The 19,970-nt window shown below is 48.9% G+C and overlaps 2 protein-coding genes across 7 annotated transcripts; one reads left to right on the top strand and one right to left on the bottom strand.

The window, feature by feature from the left end:
• The first annotated feature begins 99 nt into the window (after nt 1–99).
• spag5 (sperm associated antigen 5) lies at nt 100–11,815 on the top strand. 6 transcript variants are annotated; one of them, XM_048999678.1, is made up of 26 exons: nt 100–2,174; nt 2,469–2,540; nt 2,667–2,765; nt 2,863–4,448; nt 4,635–4,824; nt 4,942–5,058; nt 5,189–5,281; nt 5,415–5,549; nt 6,108–6,227; nt 6,316–6,408; nt 6,524–6,658; nt 7,376–7,469; nt 7,987–8,134; nt 8,271–8,321; nt 8,561–8,735; nt 9,001–9,134; nt 9,393–9,561; nt 9,864–9,984; nt 10,082–10,171; nt 10,259–10,385; nt 10,506–10,638; nt 10,791–10,871; nt 10,974–11,117; nt 11,205–11,279; nt 11,385–11,465; nt 11,624–11,815. In XM_048999678.1, the coding sequence occupies exons 3-26, from the start codon at nt 2,673–2,675 to the stop codon at nt 11,693–11,695; spliced, it is 4,257 nt and encodes a 1,418-aa protein (XP_048855635.1). In that variant the 5' UTR covers nt 100–2,174; nt 2,469–2,540; nt 2,667–2,672; the 3' UTR covers nt 11,696–11,815. The 6 variants fall into 6 exon arrangements, with proteins under 6 accessions (XP_048855635.1, XP_048855633.1, XP_048855634.1 ...); XM_048999676.1 differs by having other exon boundaries at nt 2,421–2,540; XM_048999677.1 differs by having other exon boundaries at nt 2,418–2,540.
• Nucleotides 11,816–13,596: 1,781 nt separating this feature from the next.
• foxe1 (forkhead box E1) lies at nt 13,597–16,125 on the bottom strand. Its single transcript, XM_048999695.1, has one exon. The coding sequence runs from the start codon at nt 15,678–15,680 to the stop codon at nt 14,598–14,600; it is 1,083 nt and encodes a 360-aa protein (XP_048855652.1). The 5' UTR covers nt 15,681–16,125; the 3' UTR covers nt 13,597–14,597.
• Between the last annotated feature and the right edge of the window lie 3,845 nt (nt 16,126–19,970).

Raw genomic sequence — 19,970 nt, 5'->3', positions numbered from 1 at the left:
TGTTTTGTTTTGCATCGTTAAGTGTTATGGGTTTTCAAAGCAAGATTTACAGCCCCGGCCACGCCCCCTTTCCAATAGCAACTGCGGATTGGGTTTCAGCAATGTGTGCGTGTGTGAATGTTGCAAAGCTTAGTTTATAAGGAAGTACTGGCTTCCTTTGGACCAAAGTCTTCCAAGGTGATACGGAAAACAGGCTTCGCTGCCCAAGACACAAAGAATCTTCTGGAGCGCGTTGGGAAGGATCCCGGCAATTTTTAACCAGAGCTGAAAATCACAGGAGACTTTGGGCGGAGAGCATGAGTGAGATGCATATCCATGACGCAATCCTGAAAGCGGACTTTCGCCTGGCGAGGAGGCTGGTCGAGTCGGGGATGGACGTCGACGTGAGGGACAGTGCTGGGAGAACCGCCCTGATGCTCTGCGCTTTGCACGATGGGGAGATGTGGGCTGTGGGCGTGGCCAGGATGCTGCTCATTCATGGGGCGAGGGCGGGGCTCTGTGACCGACGGGGCCGCTCCGCGCTCATGTACGCTGCCCTGTATGGGAGACTGCCACTCGCCATGCTGCTCATCCGGGCTCTCGACTCGGATCTGAATCACATCGACCTTGAGGGACGGACGGCACTGCGCCACGCTGCCGATGGGGGCAACATCACAATCTATGCCCTGCTCCTGGACGCTATGAAGAAATACGGCTTCAGCTGGGACACGTCTGTAGCGAGCGTCTTCCCTTCTGACCCCCGCGGTGGAAGACGCAAGCAGAAACCCTCAGACAGGATGACTCATAGCATCAGTGGGCAGTCACTCGACAAGAAAAGCCAAACGTTCTGGAAAGATCTGCCATATAAGACCATCCCTGCCGACCTCTGGGAAAAAAGGCAAGCTTTTTACCAGCTACCATCCAAGGGGTTGCCTGAACTCACTGAGGAGAGGAAGACGAGGATCGCAAAACCAGACCGAATGAACACCAGCTCTGCTGCAGTGGGCTGGAGGGTAGACATGGTTAGCCTGCGGGAGGCGCTACAGGTACAGCTTAGCCCTTCCTACAGGCCAGAGGCCCGAGCACTCCCTGGGTTGCAGCACCTGTGTCAGGCACCCCCTCCACCAGAGCAGGTGGTGAAGGGTAGGAAGCTGTCCTTGGATGGCGCCTGTGAGGCCTTAACACAGAAGAGGCTGCAGGAGAGAGTGACACACCGCCGCAGCAGCGTGGCCGCCATCCCTCTGAGCTGCCTCAACCGCCAACGCAGCACGGCAGGCCTACAGAGACGGGCAGAAAGCAGAGCCATGTGGAAGCCTCCCAGCTCAGCTAACTGACTACAGAAGGCACACAAGTAGAGCAGTGATCCTGCAATCATTTCTTTTTTAATCTATATTTTCTAATACTGATGTGAAAAAGCTAACATTAATCACTATTATGAAAAGGAAGTACCAGTTTATGACACAAAATGTGTGTGAAAATGGTTAATCAGCAGTTTCTTTCAGAATACTGAGATCTTGCATTTGAAGTCTTTGACATGAAACCACATTTACAGTCTTAACATGACGAATGCGTCTGAAATCCAATCGTACATGTTTACGGTATTGCACTCTCAATATGCTGTAAATTGTTTTGTCCATTGTAGCACCTTATGTTGCCTGTTATCCGCACGTCACAGTGGAACTGAAGGCACGAAATTTAGTGAACTTGATATTTTAAATTGCTCTTACGATGCATAAAAATAACAATAAATTGACATAAATCCACTTATCTAAGCTACTTAGATATTTATACATTTCATAAACACAAAACCGTCGAACTGACTACGTGCGAATGGGAAGAAAATCTTCCTTTCAGTCTGAAAAAAATCGCAGTGTTTATAACATGATTGTTTCCTGGGGGGTCATGTGTTTTTGACACCGACAGATGCATTTCGCCGTATCTACCGGTGAAAATGGGAAAAAAGAGAATTTATGAGTTTCTGCCATAAGCTCTCGACGCCTTGAAGAATCTTTAAGAGCAGAATATTTACACATCGGCTAAGCCGCTCAAAGTATAACAACATTTGACACAAGCTACACATTGGCTGCATGCATGCGTGCATACGTAATGACGCAAGACGTCGTGACGATTACTTGTATTATCCAATGAGAGAAGAGCATCTTGGGTTTGAATTTGGAGCAGGCGGTTAAAGTTTGGTGAGTAAAATGAGTTTATTATTACTAAAACTGACGTTTCATACCGTATAGTAAAACTACCATCACTCCTTGAGTGTAACCTCTGGGTCTTGTGTATAGCTGAGCGCGATTGTTTAGAAATGTCCCTGTCTAGGAGCTGTATTTGTCCCGCCTTGCTGTTGACAGCAGTAAGCGGGTCCTTGTAGTCCGTACTGCCCCCTAAGCTGCTCCCATCTGACTAAGTAAACGCATTTTCATTGCTAGTAGCTCGCTTAATGGGAAGCCGTCAGAGAGAATCACATTATCATCATTTAGGAATTTGCTCCGTATCTACACACATACGACAGTAGGATATCATCCAGAAGAGGACTACTAAAGCATAGCGCTGTAAGTATACGCCTCCCTGACTTGATGAATGCACCGTTTACGAACTGTAAATAAGCATCGTTTGGAAGCATACCGTGTAAGCGCGATATAAGCTGGTGACCCCATTGCACTGACGTGTTTGCACAGCCTGCGATGCAGTCCACTAACAGGTCGCCGCTGAGAAGCCTGCAGAATGAGCTGCAACACTCCCACGGGAACCAACGTTCGGCTCGATTTGCAATAAGGGTACACGAATTCGCTTAATTTGATCTAATTTCTACTTAATGGGTGAGTAAGTTGTTTATAAACTCAAACTGTCTCACTGATTTGATCCTCCATAAAGGGTGAAGTGACAAGCTGTAAGTCGGAGCCGCGTCCTGTCTGCGCTCGCCGTTCACCTGCCGCTGTAATTCTGCCAGATGACAGGGAGCACATGAAGGAGAATGTAGCGGATGTGAAAATGGCCAAGTGTAGTTCAGCTGTTTTGTACAGTATGGAGATTGTGAAAAAAGAAAATGAGAAACAACTGGATGGTGAGGGAATGAAGACCGTAGCTCCTCTGGATGAACGATTTGATGATGTGAGTAGTGACGCAGTTCCAGTCGCTGATGAAGATGCTGTTGGCCAGCAGTGTGGCGATGGAGTTGGTCACATTACACTGAAATCCTTCGTGTGCACTGGAGCTGATATTGAGATCTCAGATGCCTCCAGACTTTCAGAGGAGACTGTTTTGCCTTTACCTGAAGATCAAGTTGGCCAAAGTTTTGTCGTCTGTGGAAATGAGAGCAATGCTGTTGAAGATTTGGAAGACCCAGTCCCACCGTCCAGCAGTGAGCATAAAGACCATGCTTACTGTATGGAGAAGGAAAGTAGGATTTTGGGAGATGAGCTACCTGGTTCTGAAACATCTTGTATTTTGACGGGGTCAGATGCAAATGCTGAGAACATGGTCCAAGTTGCTCTCTGCTCTGAGAGTTTAAAGGGCACTGAAAGAGATGAACATTCTTGTGCTCCAGTTGATCAGGAAGGTTCCAGGGAATCCCGTCTGACAGTGCGAGTTGAGCAGAGTGTAGATGAGCATCAGCAGCCTGAACTTTCTAGAATCACTGACCAGTCCCTGCCACACGTCATTTTGACGCTGGCGGCCAGTCCGGTATTAAATGCTTCTCTTTGGCAAAATGTGGATGATGCAGTTGGTTTAATTGCAGGGAGTTCTACGCCATATGTGGGTAAGAAACTTCAGGTAGATGCAGATCCCATGTTTCCAAGGGACTTGCAGGAGAATGGAGCAGCCCAAACCGGCGCTGGAACGTCCCGCGACAGTGGCCTCTCTATTCTGCACTCCCAGGAAGGCTCTGAGGACCCTTTCACTCTCTCCTCCCCAAAGATCCTTCATACTACTCTCTCACGGAGTCCTCGCTTGAGGGAGCAGACGCCAGATCCCGCCCAGCCTCAGGATGAGTTTTTGGGCCACGTGCCGGCAGATGGTAGCACCCTTCCAGGACGGCGTGCAGAATGTACCCCAGCTGCTCTTGATAATCACAATAGCCTCCTGGGTGGTCGAGTGAGTGGCATGTGGACTGAGAACCTGGAGAGTCCCATGCCACCACCTCGGCTGAACTCCACTGCACTGAGCTTGGAGCTGTTGCAGCCTGACGTCCTGGAGGCCGCTGTCGGGGTCCCCGCAGACCCCTTTCCCGGCAGGACCATGCCCCTGCAGCAGCAGCTCCTGCAGATGGCGGAATTGCTCATCCGCACGTCGGGGAACCTCTGCGTCGGTGCGGCGCCTGCAGAGTGCCACAGTGTCAGCACCTGGACCAGCCCCGTCCGGCTGAGCGAGCAGAGTGTCAACACCTCTGGCGTCTTCGAGCGGAAGAGGGAGTTCTCTGTGGCTGAAGCCAGTACCAGCACAGACTCCCTGCTATGGAAGTGAGTTTGCTTTTGTTTCGAGAAAAGTCATGTCGCTCTTAGCACTTAATTTGGCTCGGCTGAATTTACTTTTGATGACTCCATAAGGGTTGAGAGCTTTTAGATGATTTTTTTTATTATTGGTTATACTACTTTTGGTCATTTATCGTTTTGTTTGACTGGTTGGCCTGTGTTGCTCGTCGTCAGCCTTTCCCCTGGAAGCCTGGCCTCGGCCTCCAGGCAGGAGCTGGAGCAGCGGCTGACCTCCACGCTAGTCATGGTGGAGGCTCTATCTCAGCAGCTGTCCTGTATCAGAGCTCAGAACCAGTCTCGTGGCCCGGGACCCTCCGAGCTCCGGGAGAAGTTCATCCAGACGGACCATACTGAGCTGAACCAGGTAGCAGGGATGGATGTCCTCTCAGGCTTTAGGGTGTACCGCGTTTTGGTCTAATCATTTAATCGCCTGCTTAGTCATTTATCGATTAGCACTGACTCCTGTGCACTATGCGGCCAGGTGGTGATGTACAAAGAGCTGTATATTAAAGCTCTGGAGAAGATCAGCGCTCTTGAGTTGGACCAGGAGGCTATGAAGAATCTTCTCCACGGTATGCAGGATGTCAAGGCCGCCGTGGTGAGTTTCTGGGTCTGATCACTAGGACTGAGGATGCATAACAAGATTCCTGTTAGTACATGTTGTTTATTTACTTATTTAATGGTCTCCTTTTATTGTATCCTTTCTTTTTCTGTGTTTTCATTGACAGGTTGCCATCAGCACAGAAACTCAAGATGCTCTGACTAGGTTGAATGAAATTGCTCATCTTACCAGCGATGAACACAACGGTGTCTGTAAACAGGCGGGTTATTCGGCGGGTCTATGCATTTAGAGTCTCTTCATTGATAAGATGCGGATATGCTTCACTCTGATTGGCTTGGAGAGGGCAATGATGCGATTTGATTGGCTATGATGTGATTGGTGGCTTTATGCAGATGGTCCAGATGAGGGCGCTGTACGGGCAGTGCAGGGAGGCCCTGCGGAGGATGGGTGAGAAGGCCAGCGGCTGCCTGCAGGAGCGTGAGCAGATGAGGCAGCGGATGGAGGAGGCGCTGCAGGCCAAGGCGGCGGTATGCTCTCCCCCCCAGCACTACACCTGGCTCTAGAAAAAAATGACCCCCCAGCCTTTAATGACCTTCCTTAACTTTAAAAGCTCAGCTGCTTGAAAACAAAACCAGCTTATTTCTGTACCGAATGTATTGTTAAACATCTTGAAAATGAGCAGCATCCTATGAATATTAATACGGTTTTCTTGAGTTTGGCTAAATGATAAATTTTTATTTTTCAGTGGTGTTTTTCTTGTCATTAGCACTGCTACTCCTCCCCCACTCCCCAAGCTTGCCTTTAGCCAATCATATTTTGAGTGTATATGTGCTTTGAGGAGGACCCTTGTACATTTTGTATTTATTGGTTCTCAAAAAATGTCATGCTGCACTTTAGCGCCACCTCCAGTCAGAATCTGGATACAGGGCTACAGCTGAATGCTAAGTGGCCTCTGGGGTTTTCCCTGGTGGAAAATGGCTCGAGCCTGTATAGAAACAAAATGTTCATTGTTAATTGGCGGAGTGGGTAGGGGGGCAGTCGCATGCTCCGATGGTTTCCCTGTTAACCTTTAACCCCAAACGCAGGCCTTCGAAGTGACAGAGCAGCTGAGGGCTCGCTGTGCCGCTAGGATAGCGGCGCTCGAGCAGAGCCTGGGCTCTCACCTGGAGGTGAAGGAGGCGCTCACCCAGTCCTACCTGGAGCAGGTGGGCCGCTCTTCTGTGCGGATTCAGGCCACGCCCACCTCTAGCTGACCACCTCAGATATAACTTTTCTCTCCTTCCTTTGCTCTAGGCTTCATTAAACAAGGAATATGTAGACTCCCTTCAAGCCGCAAATGAACTGCTGGAGTCTTCCATATGCAGCCAGAACTCTCTGCAGGAAGAGGTTAGTTTAGATGGCGACAGGTGGACAGAATGTGATTTCTCCTGACATATCCTGGGTGAGCTGCAGGCTGGGAGCCGATGTGAGCCATTTGGTTTGTTCGCGTGTCTCCCCGCAGCTGTGCCAAGCTCGACGTCTCCTGCAGCGGGCTGGCCCGATTGTGCAGGGAATGTGGAACAGGACTGCCACTGCCCTGGGGGAGGCGGAGACACGGGGGATGGAGCGGGACCAGGCGGTGGTAGAGAAAATCAGGGTAGGGAGGTGTAGCCCAAGGCCCCCATTTCTCCATTGGAGAATGACACTCCTGCTGTCTGCCAGAACCGTTCAGGGGAAGTGATCGGAAGGGTCATGCTCTGTGCCTGAGCTGTCGTCCTCCTGCTTCTTATACCGGGTTTCCACCAATGCGGAGCCAGTACTGGGCTGTATCTTGCTGGTTCCCAGGTGAATCATCATCGCAGACCATAAGAAAATGCTTTGCTTTGCTTTTAAGATGCTATAAGTTCTGTATGCAGAACTTTCTTTCAATATTCAATATTTCTTTCAATAATAACATCAAGCAGTATTAATTATTCATGGTGAATGCTCTCAAGACAATGGGTATGGATATATATATATATATATTTTTTTTTTTTTTTAAACCATCGATTTGACTGAGATGTAACCTAATTAGCATTGCCGTAAGATTCCTTTTTACGATTCTTTTACGATTGTTAATATGGCAGTTAATATGATTGTTTATTCGGACCCGATGGTTCTGAGAACAGCATTTCCGTGGTGCCATGCTAGAGTTGTTTCTTCTGGCCCAGGGCCAGTTTTCTGCGGTGGAAAAGCGCAGAACCTGTTCTGGACTGGGAAAAGGCCCCGCACTGACACCATACTGGTGTAAACGGGGTCTTGGTGACCTTTGTTACTGATCTCCTGTCAGCCATCAGGTCGGCCCCATTTTTAAAATGCCCTGTGACTGTTTCAGATGGAAGATGAACTGGCTCGGATGGTATCGGACCTCCGGGAAGCTACCCAGCAGATTGGGGATCTCAGTCTGCAGATGGCCATTGTGAACTCAGGTGGGGTTGTGGGTACAACAGTGTTTTATGTATTTGGCAGATTGGTTTATCCAAAGCGACATAGATTTCAGAAAGCCGGGTGAGAGTGTCCCTGTAGCAATTGGGGATTAAGGTCCTTACTCAAGGGCCCAACCGTAACATCACTCTGCCTGCCTTGGGATTTGAACCGACGACCTTCCTGTCACGGGTTCTAATCTGCAGAACCACACACCACTTCTAATGAGGATCTACTCTGGCTGGAAATAGAACCCGAGCCTTCTGTGTGGCAAGCTAGAATTCTACAACTGATGCATTAATGCTTCACCAGCAGGTTTAATGAACACCGAACTCAGTTCGGTGTGGAATATTGTGCATCTGTCTTAAGACAATAGGTATTGTATTTGGAATAAAAATTGAATGATACTTTTGATTTAGGCTTAGATTCCTCTTCTCCGTCGAAAGCAAGCTGTTGCTTCGTCCCAAGTGATTAAAAATGCAAATGTTTGTCCCTCCTCGTCCCTGTGCACTTTTTCCTCAGAGATGTCTGTGCTGCGGCAACGGCTGAACGAGGCAGAGGAGGAGCGTGACGGGCTGCGGATGAAGAATACGGAGATGTCCGCCTCTGTGTCATCCATCCAGGCCTCCTACGCCTTCCTGCAGCAGGCCCTGGCCGACGAGACCGACAAGTGCGTTACTTCGGGCTGTAGATGTCCGCATGGTGACCCCTCCGGCATGGGCTCAGCCCAGTGCCGTTGGGGCCGGCCAGCCCGCCTACCGCTCCCAATCTGGCTGCTCTTTGTCATCTCTGGCGTGTGTTCACAGGTCACAGCAGGCATCTGAAGAAGTGAGAGAGGCCACTGAACGCATCCACAGGTTAGCACCTCTCTGCCATCCTCAATAGATAATTACTAAGCAATGTTTCCCTGGATCTAGATGGGCAACTACCTCAGAAATGTCTGGTTTGGAGTTTAAATTTGCCTGGAAATCCAAAAAGTCTGTGTTTTATGAATATGCCAGCTGTAAAATAAGGATTTACACTTAAAGCAGACCTACAAGGCCAGCGCCCTGAGATCTGTCCAGCTCTAATGGTCTGTACCAACCCCCGCCCCCAGCTTGGAGGCAGATCTTGGGCAGTCTCAGGACCAGATTAAGGAGCTGGGTCAGGCCCTGGCCGAGCGAGACCAGCAGCTGGAGGAGCTGCAGAGGCAGGCTGAGGGCCACGTCCAGCAGCTGCGGCATCTCCAGGACATCCAGATGCAGCTGTCTACTGCCAGGGAGATGAATGAAGTGAGGGCGCCCCCTACTGTACCCCGTTGTCCCCTGTTCCTCCAAACCTGTACCGCTATTTGCTGTTAGCTGGGTTCTACTGCGGTCATTTACATAATCACCTCGTCAGATGGTTCCGTTTTTAGTTTTTAATAATGCATTGAAATGGTCACCGCCTGGACCCCTGACCAAACGGCACCTCTCACACTGGGCGGGGGCGGCTCATTTGACCTGCGCTGCAGTTAACGCTGACGTTGTGTTCGCACCCGCTGCCATGGTGGGCCAGTTCCTGCAGGCTGAGAATGAGCTGTCCCGAGAGCAGGTGGCGGAGACCGAGGGCCTGCTCCGCTCGCACCTGCAGGGCCTGAGGGAGCGGAATCTGCAGTGCGAGGACCTGAAGCAAGCCCTGACTCACCTCCAGTGAGCGCTTCCAGCTCTGCCTTTTGTCTTTCTTGTGCCTTCTGGGCATCCGTAGCATACTGTAGATACCAGACCGAACCATTGCTGGGGGAGGTGTGCTTGGTTTTCACTCATTAAGTGTATATTTGCGCACCCCCCCCCCCCAACTACCTAAGATATATAGCAGTGGGAATACCAGACATAAAAAATTGAGATTCACGTACGAAAAACCAGGAATGGACGTTTGATGGGTGTGTCGCTCACCTGCTCCCCCTCTAGGAAGGAACGTGACTCCGTTCAGGAGGAGCTGGACAGCACCCAGGAAAGGGCGCGCCGCATGCTGCTGGGTATGGGTGAGAAACTGGTCCAGGCCTCTGTGGAAGTGGCTCTTCTGCACCACCGAGTGAGAGGTCTCACCATCAGCCTGCAGGGGGCGCTCTCAGATGGGGTGAGGCCGCCTGCTCGTTCTGCCTGCATGCTCTTATGGGAATTTTTTTGTCTACATATTAACACGTGGTTCCCAGGCATACGGCTGCTGGCTTGAAGGTTCAGTTTACAAAGAGCATGTGTGTTCATCACATGGAGTTCTGTCCTCTTAACTGTGGGGAATCCAGCTACATATTGGAGAAGCAGTTTCGTTGACAATGAATTCACTAATTGATTTAATCCTGATGAACAGGGTGTAAGTCCCTTATTATTTATTTAAACGACTGTGCTGCCATACTTGGATCTTCTGCCCATCTCTACAAGGAGAAGCCCGATGGTGCCCCCAAGGACCCGTCAGCCGGGACGTCACGCCGCGTCGGCACGTCCTTCGTGGATACGGTCATGGATGCCATCTCTGCCGACGACATGCCGCAGTGTGAGACCGGTAGGAGGAAGAGGAGGAGTGCGCAGTCTGGGATCTGAGGAAGAGCTGTTTTAGCACCCCTGTGTTGTGTTGGTTAACGTGGTGCACTGTCCTTCAGCTGCTGTAGGGGGGAGCGTGCAGGAGGAGATGAGCAACAGATGTAGCGCGTTCACTCGCGTCAATCCCACCACTCCAAAGAAGGAGGAAGGTACGAGGCTCCGCCCCCTTCGCCCCCATCTGTAGTGTGGTCGGCTCTGCTGAGAGCTCAGCAAGCTTATTTTGGCTCTCCCACCAGAAGAGGATCAGAACAACGTGCTGGAGTTGCTCTCAGGGCTGGGGGAGGCCATGTCTGAGCTCGGTGCTGCCGCTGGACAGCTGCAGGAGCTGAAGGACGCCAAGCAGGTCGAGCTGGAGCAGACTGTGTAGGTGTCTGGGTTGAAGGGTGACCGTAAATACACACCCATTGGTTCATGATGTGATATTAAATTTAAGCAATAGTGCAGTCACATCTATGAATATTGCATTTGTGGCATTTGTTCCAGTGCCAGCCTACAGAGGGAGCTGCAGGCACTCTCACGCAGTCACGGGTGTGAAGTCTCCGACCTGAAGGAGCAGAACAGCCGCCTTCAGGCACAGGTGGACCATAATGCAGTGTCACTGCAGCAGAAGGCCCAGGTGAATTGGGGACGAGGGGGAGAGTTTCAGTTCTTTGACTCGACTGTGTAAATTAGCAGCATTCATCTGGTGTCAGTCTGCATAATCCTTCATGGGTAGAATGACCTGGACAATGGCGATTAGTTCGAAATACCATCTTCCTTCTCGCGTAGGATGAGAAAGCGCTGAGGCAGCTTTGCATGGAGATGGACCAAAGCCAGGAGCTCCTCAATATGCACCGGGCTGAAAATACTGTAAGACGCATTTCTCAGATTAACCTTTTGATGAGTTACAAGACTCTAATGAAGTGTTGTTTGGATAACACGGTGTCGGGTCCGTGCCCTCACCTCCCACAGGAGCTGCGTAGGGAGGTCTCAGGGCTTCAGCTCTCCCTGCAGCGGGCCCAGCTGGAGGTGCAGGCCTTGAGGGAGGAGCTTGCCAGTGGCCAGTCGGCACCCAACCTCGAGGCTCTCAACGAGAAGATCTTGTTGCGGAGTGAGGTGGGGCTCTCAGATGGAGCTAACGGTCCACTGCAGATCGCCTTTCTGTCTCTGAGTCTAACTCGATGTGGTTATTTTTACCTGAAGGTGGAGAGGCTTAAGAGGAGCCTTGCAGAGTCCGAGGACAGCAGATTTAAACTCGTGGAACGAGCCAAGAGACACGTGAGTGTAGGATCGGGGGCATGGGGGATGCTGGTTGGTCCACAAGCTCATCCACTGGGCCCCTACTGGCCTTGTTCACTAATAATCCTGCCGGATCCCTTTCAGCGGCTGGTCCATGAAACCAACCAGAGGAAAGTGGAACGGGAGCTACAGCTACTGGATGAGATGATAGAGACCGTGAGAAAGGTAGGGGCCGGTGGCTGAACCTTTGGGCTGGTCTGGGCTTCCATGGCCTGCTTTAGCTCTCAGCACTGTGTAACTGTACATCTGCTGGGTGTCCAGTGGGCAAATCTGGTTGTGATCCAACCATGCCATCTGATCGCCATGTCTCCGTGTCTCCACAGACACTCTCCTCTGTTCCAGCTGTGGTACAGGGTTGCCAGGAACTGCAAAGACTTGTGGAATACCTTGGATGATTGTGAATATTGTGGAATCCTTTTACGTAAAACCACAATTATGAAAGTTACTTGCCTCTGAAATGGTTTTATGTGTTTGTTTTATATACTAAAACTGAATAAACTTAAATGGAAAATAAATCCAGTGAGGAGTTTCGAATTATTTTGGGAACATGCTGGCAATGATCCAGGATGGGGTGCCTACCCATCACAGGGCACACCATGGGCAAACTGGTATATCAACAGTGCTGACCACTGCACCACCCCCTCCACCAACCAGCACTTAATTTGAATTAGATTTGTTTCTTCCGTTTGCTGTTAACATTCCCCAAATATGGAGGTTTAGTTTGTTATCCACTGGGTGGGGGTGATACGTGAACATTAAAAAAAAAATTATTTAAAAGCACATCTTTCCATTTTTGGTGTCTGTGTTGCATGTCAGTCTTTGTCAGTGCTGTGGTTTATGCTGTCTGTCTGCCATTCTGCTGAGTAACATTAGGGGGCGCCTTGCTTTATATGGTATTTTTACCTTGATGGGAATTTTGTTTCATTAATGCTGAGGGGCTCACAGGCATCAGTACTTTTTATTGTGCGCTCTCATGCAGTGCCAGTGCTTCCAGTGGTGCAGTTTAAAGGATGGATGATAGTTTTTTTTTTTTTGCTGTTGTGCCTTGCAGAAACATGTGAAATGTACCTCATTTTGCCCCCTACTGTTTAAATCTCCTATTTTGGGAATATTTTGGTAGACTAAAGTTGCCCCATAAAGGTGTCATGACATTCCAAACAGCATGTGGTTTATGCAGCGGGTCGGACAGTAAAATATTCTCGATGCTCTTTTTTTTTTTTTTTTTTGTCAGAATAAAATTGTGAAAAGACGCGAATTCATACGTGTCTTTGTTCCATGGGTCCTGGCTTGAGAATTGTTTCATGTTATAGGGTTATTAACCTATATTCACCTTCAACAGTAACTAATGATTGTATAGACCTGTCGAGTCCTGTTAAAAGCTGGTATGTTTTTTTTTTTTTTTTTTAAATTGCTTCAAAAACATTGTAATTGTGGTTGCTTAAACATCAAATTAATTAGCTGACCTTCAATTGGTTAAGTAGACTTATGTGACACTCTGTTACATACATTACAAGTCTGGTTTACCATTTACAATGTACGTATTATGAGAATATTTTTAAAACTTACGTAGTGCCCTGTAAAAGTACGCAAGTTGGTATTTATTCTAAACTCTGATTTAACACATCTGCATTTTTTATTTTTTTTTCCTTCTTCCATATTTCCCTTATAATTCACCTTAAGCGTGCTGGATGCAGAGTAGCGGCTGGGCTCAAAGGCCCTTCGCACTGTGTCGTATGATTAAGGACGATGGCCCCATTTGGGCTCCGCCCACCCACCCTGGGTGCTGCTGATGTGATGATGAATGTTGTTGCTCTTGGGGTGCGGGTCAGGACTCCTCACCCGTGATCGAAAAGTCGCCTAAATCTGCGTTTAAGCTCATATTTACTCTAATGCATAACATCGAAATATACATTTATTTAACAGACGCGATGTGAGATTACGAAAGCGGAAGAATAGACAAGCTTATCTTCATTTTCTCAAGTGGGTTAACTAATGTTAGTGAGAAATGGGGAATGCAACTGGATTAACTGCTGTCTGACTGTGAGGGACTGGTATCCCATCCACGGTGTACCCCTACCCCTATTCAGTCTGGGAGGGACTCCAGCCGTCCCCCTCAGTAAGTGATGTAGGTGGTACAGAGCATGACACAGCCGGCTGAATAAAGCGCTTTGCCTAAAACACGAAATGGCAATAATTAGCTCACGTAACCTCGGAATATCTTAAAAATGACTTTCTTTTGAAATGGAGAAACTACAGGCCATTGCCTTCCACATCTATCAATCATGTCCACCTAAAATTAAATTCCAAATGTTATTCAAATTTATTTTCCAGCAACTTATGCGAAAGTTGTAGCCAATTGTTTTAGTCTAATGTTATTGAAATAAAGGGAGTGTCCTTTTGAACAGTTATAATACTGAGCACAGTGCTATGCTGGTCTGGATAACAGCACAATTACATAGTATCAAAAAATAAATCTGCTTTTGTCAGAGCAGAAAATGTTAACCACAATTATATCCTTACAGAATACACTTCTGGATTTCTGGAACTGATAAATAATACTGAAAAAAGCACAACTACCATCATGTGCAGAGGACAGTCATGCAAAGTGAGGCATAAAGCTTTTTATGGTTATTAAAAGGTTTCTGGATTTCTGGAGCTAATTCACTTTTTTGAAAATCATTACATGATCATACACAATAATAACAGGACAGAACATCTTTCAAAACAAAGGTTCCTGAAAATGCATTTAAGATAAGCGTCGAAATAATTTACAGAGCTTTGTAAAATATAAATATGTACAGAAAACCTAAATCCAAAACTGCTGAATCACTTTCATACAAGTTTAATATAAACATCTCAGACCTAATTTCGGTACAAAAAGCATACTGTCATACAACCAAACACCAGAGAACACCTCCAGAAACTGCCTGACGAGCCCAGCGTGATCAAACAACAGCGCTTGAGAGGATACCAAAACCTTCTCCCCTTTTACGGACTTGCACGATCTCGGAATCCAGAGCTCCACCATGTTTGGAGTATAAAAGGACAAATTTTTTAGATCTACTGGTATTTGAAAACCAGTTGCTAACTTCTTGCTTGCCTCACGCCTTTGTACTCTGTGAAACTTGGGAGCACGTTTCACGTCGGCGGTTACATGGCGAATAAAATAAAGAGTCCCCCCTCCAGAATGTTCCATCACCATTACGTAACATACATGCCACGTCTCCAAAAAAAAACAAAAACAAAACAAATTCACTAAACTGGCTTCCCAAGGCCAAGCAATTATCTTCCCAGACGTCACACTGCAGACACGAACCTCTCCATGTTACCTGTGTACGTTGGGGGTCTCAGGTAACTACTGGCACTAGGTATGGTGCTTGTGTTGTTATATGGAGCTAAAGAGGACAGCTGGCCAGGTGACATTCTCCCATAGGGGTCCATCGTATCACTGGTGACACCGGGAGAACTGGGAATTCCCAGGCGACTGGTGGTGCCGTAGATCTGGCTACTGCCTTGCGGATACGCACTCTGCACGGACAGGTGTCCATTCGGGACGGAGTATGGGAATGCCATGTGACTGGCTGAGCGTGATAGCATGGCCCCACCACAGGCCTGTGCCTGGAAATCCACATTGCTCAGGCTGCACGAGCTCCCCACAGAGCCCAGGTCGGGGCTAAAACTTCGGCCGGGCTGCTGCACGAGGTCCGCTCCTGAACCCAGGCCCCCGTGGTGCCCGATGATGGTGTTGATGCTGAACATCCGAGACTGGCCAGCGCCGAAAGCTGCCGGGGAGGAGGGGTAGCACGAGGGCGCCACCTGTTGGCTGTACGGCGGACTCACAGTCATGTTCGAATAGACGGGGCCGCTGTAAGCCGCTCTGGAGATCTGCACGGAGGCGAAAGCTGGGGGCTCAGGTACGTACGCCGAGTAGGTGGTAAAGTCGCACCGCTTGAAGCGTTTCCTCCGCCGCAGGAAACTGCCGCTCTCGAACATGTCCTCGGCGTTAGGGTCCAGAGTCCAGTAGTTGCCCTTGCCGGGCCGTCCGGGCTCCCGTGGGATCTTAATGAAGCAGTCGTTGAGCGTCAAGTTATGGCGGATGGAGTTCTGCCATTTCTTGGAGTTGTCGCGGTAGAAGGGGAAGCGCTCTGTGATGAACTTGTAGATGCCTCCAAGCGTGAGCCTGCGGTCCGGGGCATTGGCAATCGCCATCGAGATGAGGGCAATGTAGCTGTAGGGAGGCTTGCCCCGCTGTAGCGGCCGTTTCCGGCGACGACCTCGCTGGGGCTCCTCGGGGGAGGCGTGGATGGCCGACAGAGAGATCTCCGAGGCATCCGGGGATGGGTCTTTCTCCACTTTAACCACCGGCATTTCTTCCCGCATGTATGTGTGTGCGTGCGTGCGTGTCTCTCTCGCAATTCACTACCTCCTTAATTCACCCCGGCGGCACAACATACGTATAACTATAAATTTATGTGTCAAGCGAAAGGGAGCTTCATAATTACCCACATGCGCGTCTCTGATCCCACGGAAGGCTCAGTCAGACCCTAGGCCAGGCCCCCCCCCCACATACCATTGATAATGTCTTCTGGGGAATGAGAAAGCTCCGGAAAAAGAATCTCAAGGACAAACGAGAGCAACCTGTAAAGAGGGGTGTCGTCAGGCGAGACTGAGGAGCTGGAGTGAGATACCTGAGATCTACTCTACCTGTGGAGAGTCGGCCACGCCCCCCAGCGACATGCCGCGTGTTTAAAGGGGCAGACGGAGGAAAGAGGCACGACCTGCATACATCGCGGGCACTTTCATTGGCTGTAGAACTTTTTTCATTTTACCTATTTGACATTTTTCAGTTTACTCAGGATTAAAGCTGCAAAGGTTAAAGATGCAAGTTTAAATGCAGGCAGCTCTTAATTTACGTAAATCCGGACAGCTGCAAAAAAAAAAAAAAAAAAGAAAGAAAAACACTGCAAAATCTGGGATGTAGAGCGGTTACGGAAGCACACATTGAAAATATATTAAAGCCTAATCTGAGCATTTGTTCAATGTGTTCGTTTGTATGTACTGCTAGGATATTTTTGGCTTGTGTTTTTTTCTGAATGATATGTGAAGCGAAATTCGACAAATGCAAGGATTGATGGAACAGATTACGTCCATGGGCCAAGAACTGACCGTGTATCCCTCACACAGTTAGTTGTTTATGAAAAGTACATTTAGTGTGACCGTCTGTTATCAAAAATGACCACTTAGAGTCTCAAAAAGAGGGTAATCATTTGGGCAAAGGGGGCAAAGGGCTCAAGCACTCTCAGCCCAGACGACGCACCTGCTTTTCAATGAAATTATTAAGTTGTGTACCCACAGTAGATTCTGTGCAGTGCAGACGGAAAAACGTTTATACAACCAACAACACTTCTGCTTAAGGATTACTTTTTTTACAGAAGTAATCAAAAAACATCTTATAGGTTCTTTTCAACATCTTGGCCTCATAGCTGGAATCACTGGCTACTTTTCAGGCCACCAGCGGCGAGCATATTTGTGTGACCTCAGGAAGAAAATCAGTTACATTGGCCAGAAAAGCACATTTTAACCCTAATGATCCTCTTTAGCGGTGATTCTAACCACGCCTCTTTTTTGCCTGTTTGTTTAGAGGCGAGGGTTGTGTGGACCAGTCTGGACTCGGAGATGTAAATGTGGTCCTGAGCTGCTGGATTCTGCGCTAACTGCATGCAAAGTGTGGCTCTCGGCCAGCGTGGGCACTGGAGAAAAGGCTGCGGCCGACATCAGGGGATGGCTCCACTCACATGGCCTGTTTGTCCACGTCATCTGAAGGCACAAGTGTTGTGCCTGACTTGGGTTCGACAAAGCCTGCAAGCTATTTTTAAAAGTCTGATTCACAGGTCTCAACAATTGGGAAAAATGGTATTTCTGAAAACAACGCAACCACCACCCAAGAACAGGAATCCTGCGAGAAGCTAGTCTACCCCCCCCTTTCCCCCTCAACCCCAAACGAATGCGCTGACAAACATAAAGAAAAGTCCTTTTGTGACTGAGAAACTGCGGTGACCGGCACAGGCAGACATCTTGGTTGAGTGGGGGATTGTTTTGAAAAGAGGGTCTGCAAAACCAACAGCTTGTTGAGAAGCTTGTTGCTTACAAAGGAGGGGGGGGGAGTACAAAGGGACAGAGATTCAAGATTTCTCATGAGTTCACAGGTACCTGCTCTCGCACTGATATCTGTGATGAAAACAAACTGCTATTGAAATATATGTCTAGAGAGATACATAGAATTTCGACAGAAACCCATCATACAGAGGGACTGAAACAACTAATTAAATACTGGCACAGAGAAACTTCTGCCATTTATAAAGCAATACACAAGCATTTTGTATGAATGCTCAAATCACTGACCAGCTGTAAGAAACCTTGGCTCAGGGAACGTTCACATTTCAGAGGTAGATACCTCATTTTAAACCATGCTAGATCTAGATTCAGTCAACTTAGCTATTTGAACAGTGACACATTTTTGATGGACACGAGACACTGTGTACACGTGTGTTCAGCAGAGGGCTAGAACAAGACAAGCTGCAGATTGCCAAACTCCTTTAGAGACACGGTGTCCAAGTGTCACTGTATCAACCTTGATTAACAGCTACTGATGTCCATGTAAGATCTGGAGCTGGAGCTGAAGGTGCTGGCCAACCAATTAGGTGACACAGGGGTCGGTTTAGGGCGCCATTTTCTGAGGGGGCACCGACTTAGCAAGCCAGGTTCACTTCGTCTCAGATGGGGTGTGCCAAAGGGGCTTCGACCGGTACTGCGAGGGTGCAAGAAGCCTGGATGATGTTCCCAAATGCGGCCCAGCTCTTGGACCCAAGGCCCTCAAGTGAAACCGTATGTAAAACAGGAGTTTGTTTACAGGACATGCAAAGGCCACAGGCTCCCGGTACGAGCGGGCAGGATACGGGGGAGCACTCTCAGTATGCAAACACACCATCCATCATCCATCTCACTCGGAGCCTGATCCCTCGCCGGAGGGCTGTGTCACTTTCATGCTCCTGCATTGTGACCCTCACACGATGTCACCCATGATGTACACCTGCCCGAGTCTTTCATGGCTCTAATCTGCCCGTATTAATGTTAAATGTCACTGGTGGGGTTTGCGTCTAATGACGAGAGTGAACAAAAGGCAGCTGGAGGGTGGGTTCTCCTGCACAAGATTGTCGCCGTGTCAGTGCGGAATGCGGAGCTATTGTGCGCCGCACACGATCGTGACGGGAATGTGACAGACATGCACTGACACCGGCGAGGTCACGTGACTCAGCGGGTAACACACTGGTGACTAATACCTCAGGCACTTTTTCCAAGAAGAAGATTCTCCTTTCTGGTGCCATGGCTTCTTGCTTTCATGGTGAAGTGTTCAAATCCCACCCCTTCCTGTATGTTTCCCCCTGCTGTTCATGTCCCACAATCCTCCTGCAGCCCAAAGATGTGCTTTAAACTACGACCAATCAATCAATCAGTCAATGTTTCATTTGTCACATGCAAAGTTACAGTCTGTACAATTTGCAGTGAAACGTTTAGTTGAAACAGGACACTCGCATAAAGAGACAAAACAAGCATAAATATCTATCATAAATATAGAGAGTACAATTGGCAGTTAAGTGACAGGTGGAGATTCAAAGTCAGTATTTACATAAGTAAGCTGTAAATGAATCTCCAAATGCATGTGAAGTGTGATCCCTGCAATAGGGCACTCATACATAGACGTGAGGACTTATTCCCCCCCCCCAGGGTCTATGCTGACCCTACAAATTGCATTTGAGAGACACCTCCAATCCCTAAAGCTGAAAAATGGCGACTGCGCAGACAGGAGACGCAAATGAGGGCCTTTAGAATACATGCAGCTGAGCATCGGCACAGCTCAGAGGCAAATGAGGAGTAATCTCTGGGCCTCGGGGCCCATACAGCCGGGGAGACGGCTCTCTGTAAACAAAGGGAGCCAAATGAGCGGGGCAGGGGGTGGGGATGGGTACACGGTAGACAGGTACCATTTAACCCCCGCGCCTCCAAAGAGCCAGGACAGGTCTGGGGTGTCTGGGCGTGTGCGGGCAGGACCGTCACCGTGTGTGGTGTCGACCGTGAAAGATCTGAAGCAATCGCCTTACAGCAGGGCCGCAGACAGGCAAATCAACCCCCACCACAATGGAGGTGGGACTAGGCAATGACCACCCTCATTCTTAACAACCCCCCCCCTCCCCTTGCCCCATGGATTCTTAACCACAATCCGCACAGCGGGTTAGGGGTTAGAAACCGCCAAGGGCTGACAAAAACAAACGGTAGCAAGATATGGTTAATATTACATCTATCCTATCATGCACAGTATGCCACAATTTGAGGTAAAATACATACCTGCCTTTTAATTAGCTTTAAGAGCTCATCAGTATGCATACGTCTGCGTTTGTGTTCACGTACCGCACCCTACGCCTCGACGGCCTGGTTTGCATGGCTGCCGAGGGCCTCGTGCTGCATGCAAAATCTCCAGGTTCCAGGACCCGCGCCGTTTACATAACTGCAGCTCCACGCTGCTGCTGCCGATCTGCCGTTAATTGCCCCCCATGTGAGTACCAGTGCCGGCACTCGCTCTAGGTATGATGGCTCAACAGCGCCCCTGTCTTT

The sequence above is a fragment of the Brienomyrus brachyistius genome, unplaced genomic scaffold, assembly GCF_023856365.1.
Source record: "Brienomyrus brachyistius isolate T26 unplaced genomic scaffold, BBRACH_0.4 scaffold47, whole genome shotgun sequence".
NCBI classification, from domain to species: domain Eukaryota; kingdom Metazoa; phylum Chordata; class Actinopteri; order Osteoglossiformes; family Mormyridae; genus Brienomyrus; species Brienomyrus brachyistius.
This window is presented reverse-complemented; position numbering and strand designations above follow the sequence as displayed.

Coding starts and splice junctions, on each gene's coding strand:
- spag5 (XM_048999678.1), top strand. CDS start 2,673: ATGCAGTCCACTAACAGGTCGCCGCTGAGAAGCCTGCAGAATGAGCTG. Junction 9,135..9,392: donor CAAGCCCTGACTCACCTCCA/GTGAGCGCTTCC, acceptor CTCCCCCTCTAG/GAAGGAACGTGACTCCGTTC. Junction 9,985..10,081: donor CATGCCGCAGTGTGAGACCG/GTAGGAGGAAGA, acceptor ACTGTCCTTCAG/CTGCTGTAGGGGGGAGCGTG.
- foxe1 (XM_048999695.1), bottom strand. CDS start 15,680: ATGCGGGAAGAAATGCCGGTGGTTAAAGTGGAGAAAGACCCATCCCCG.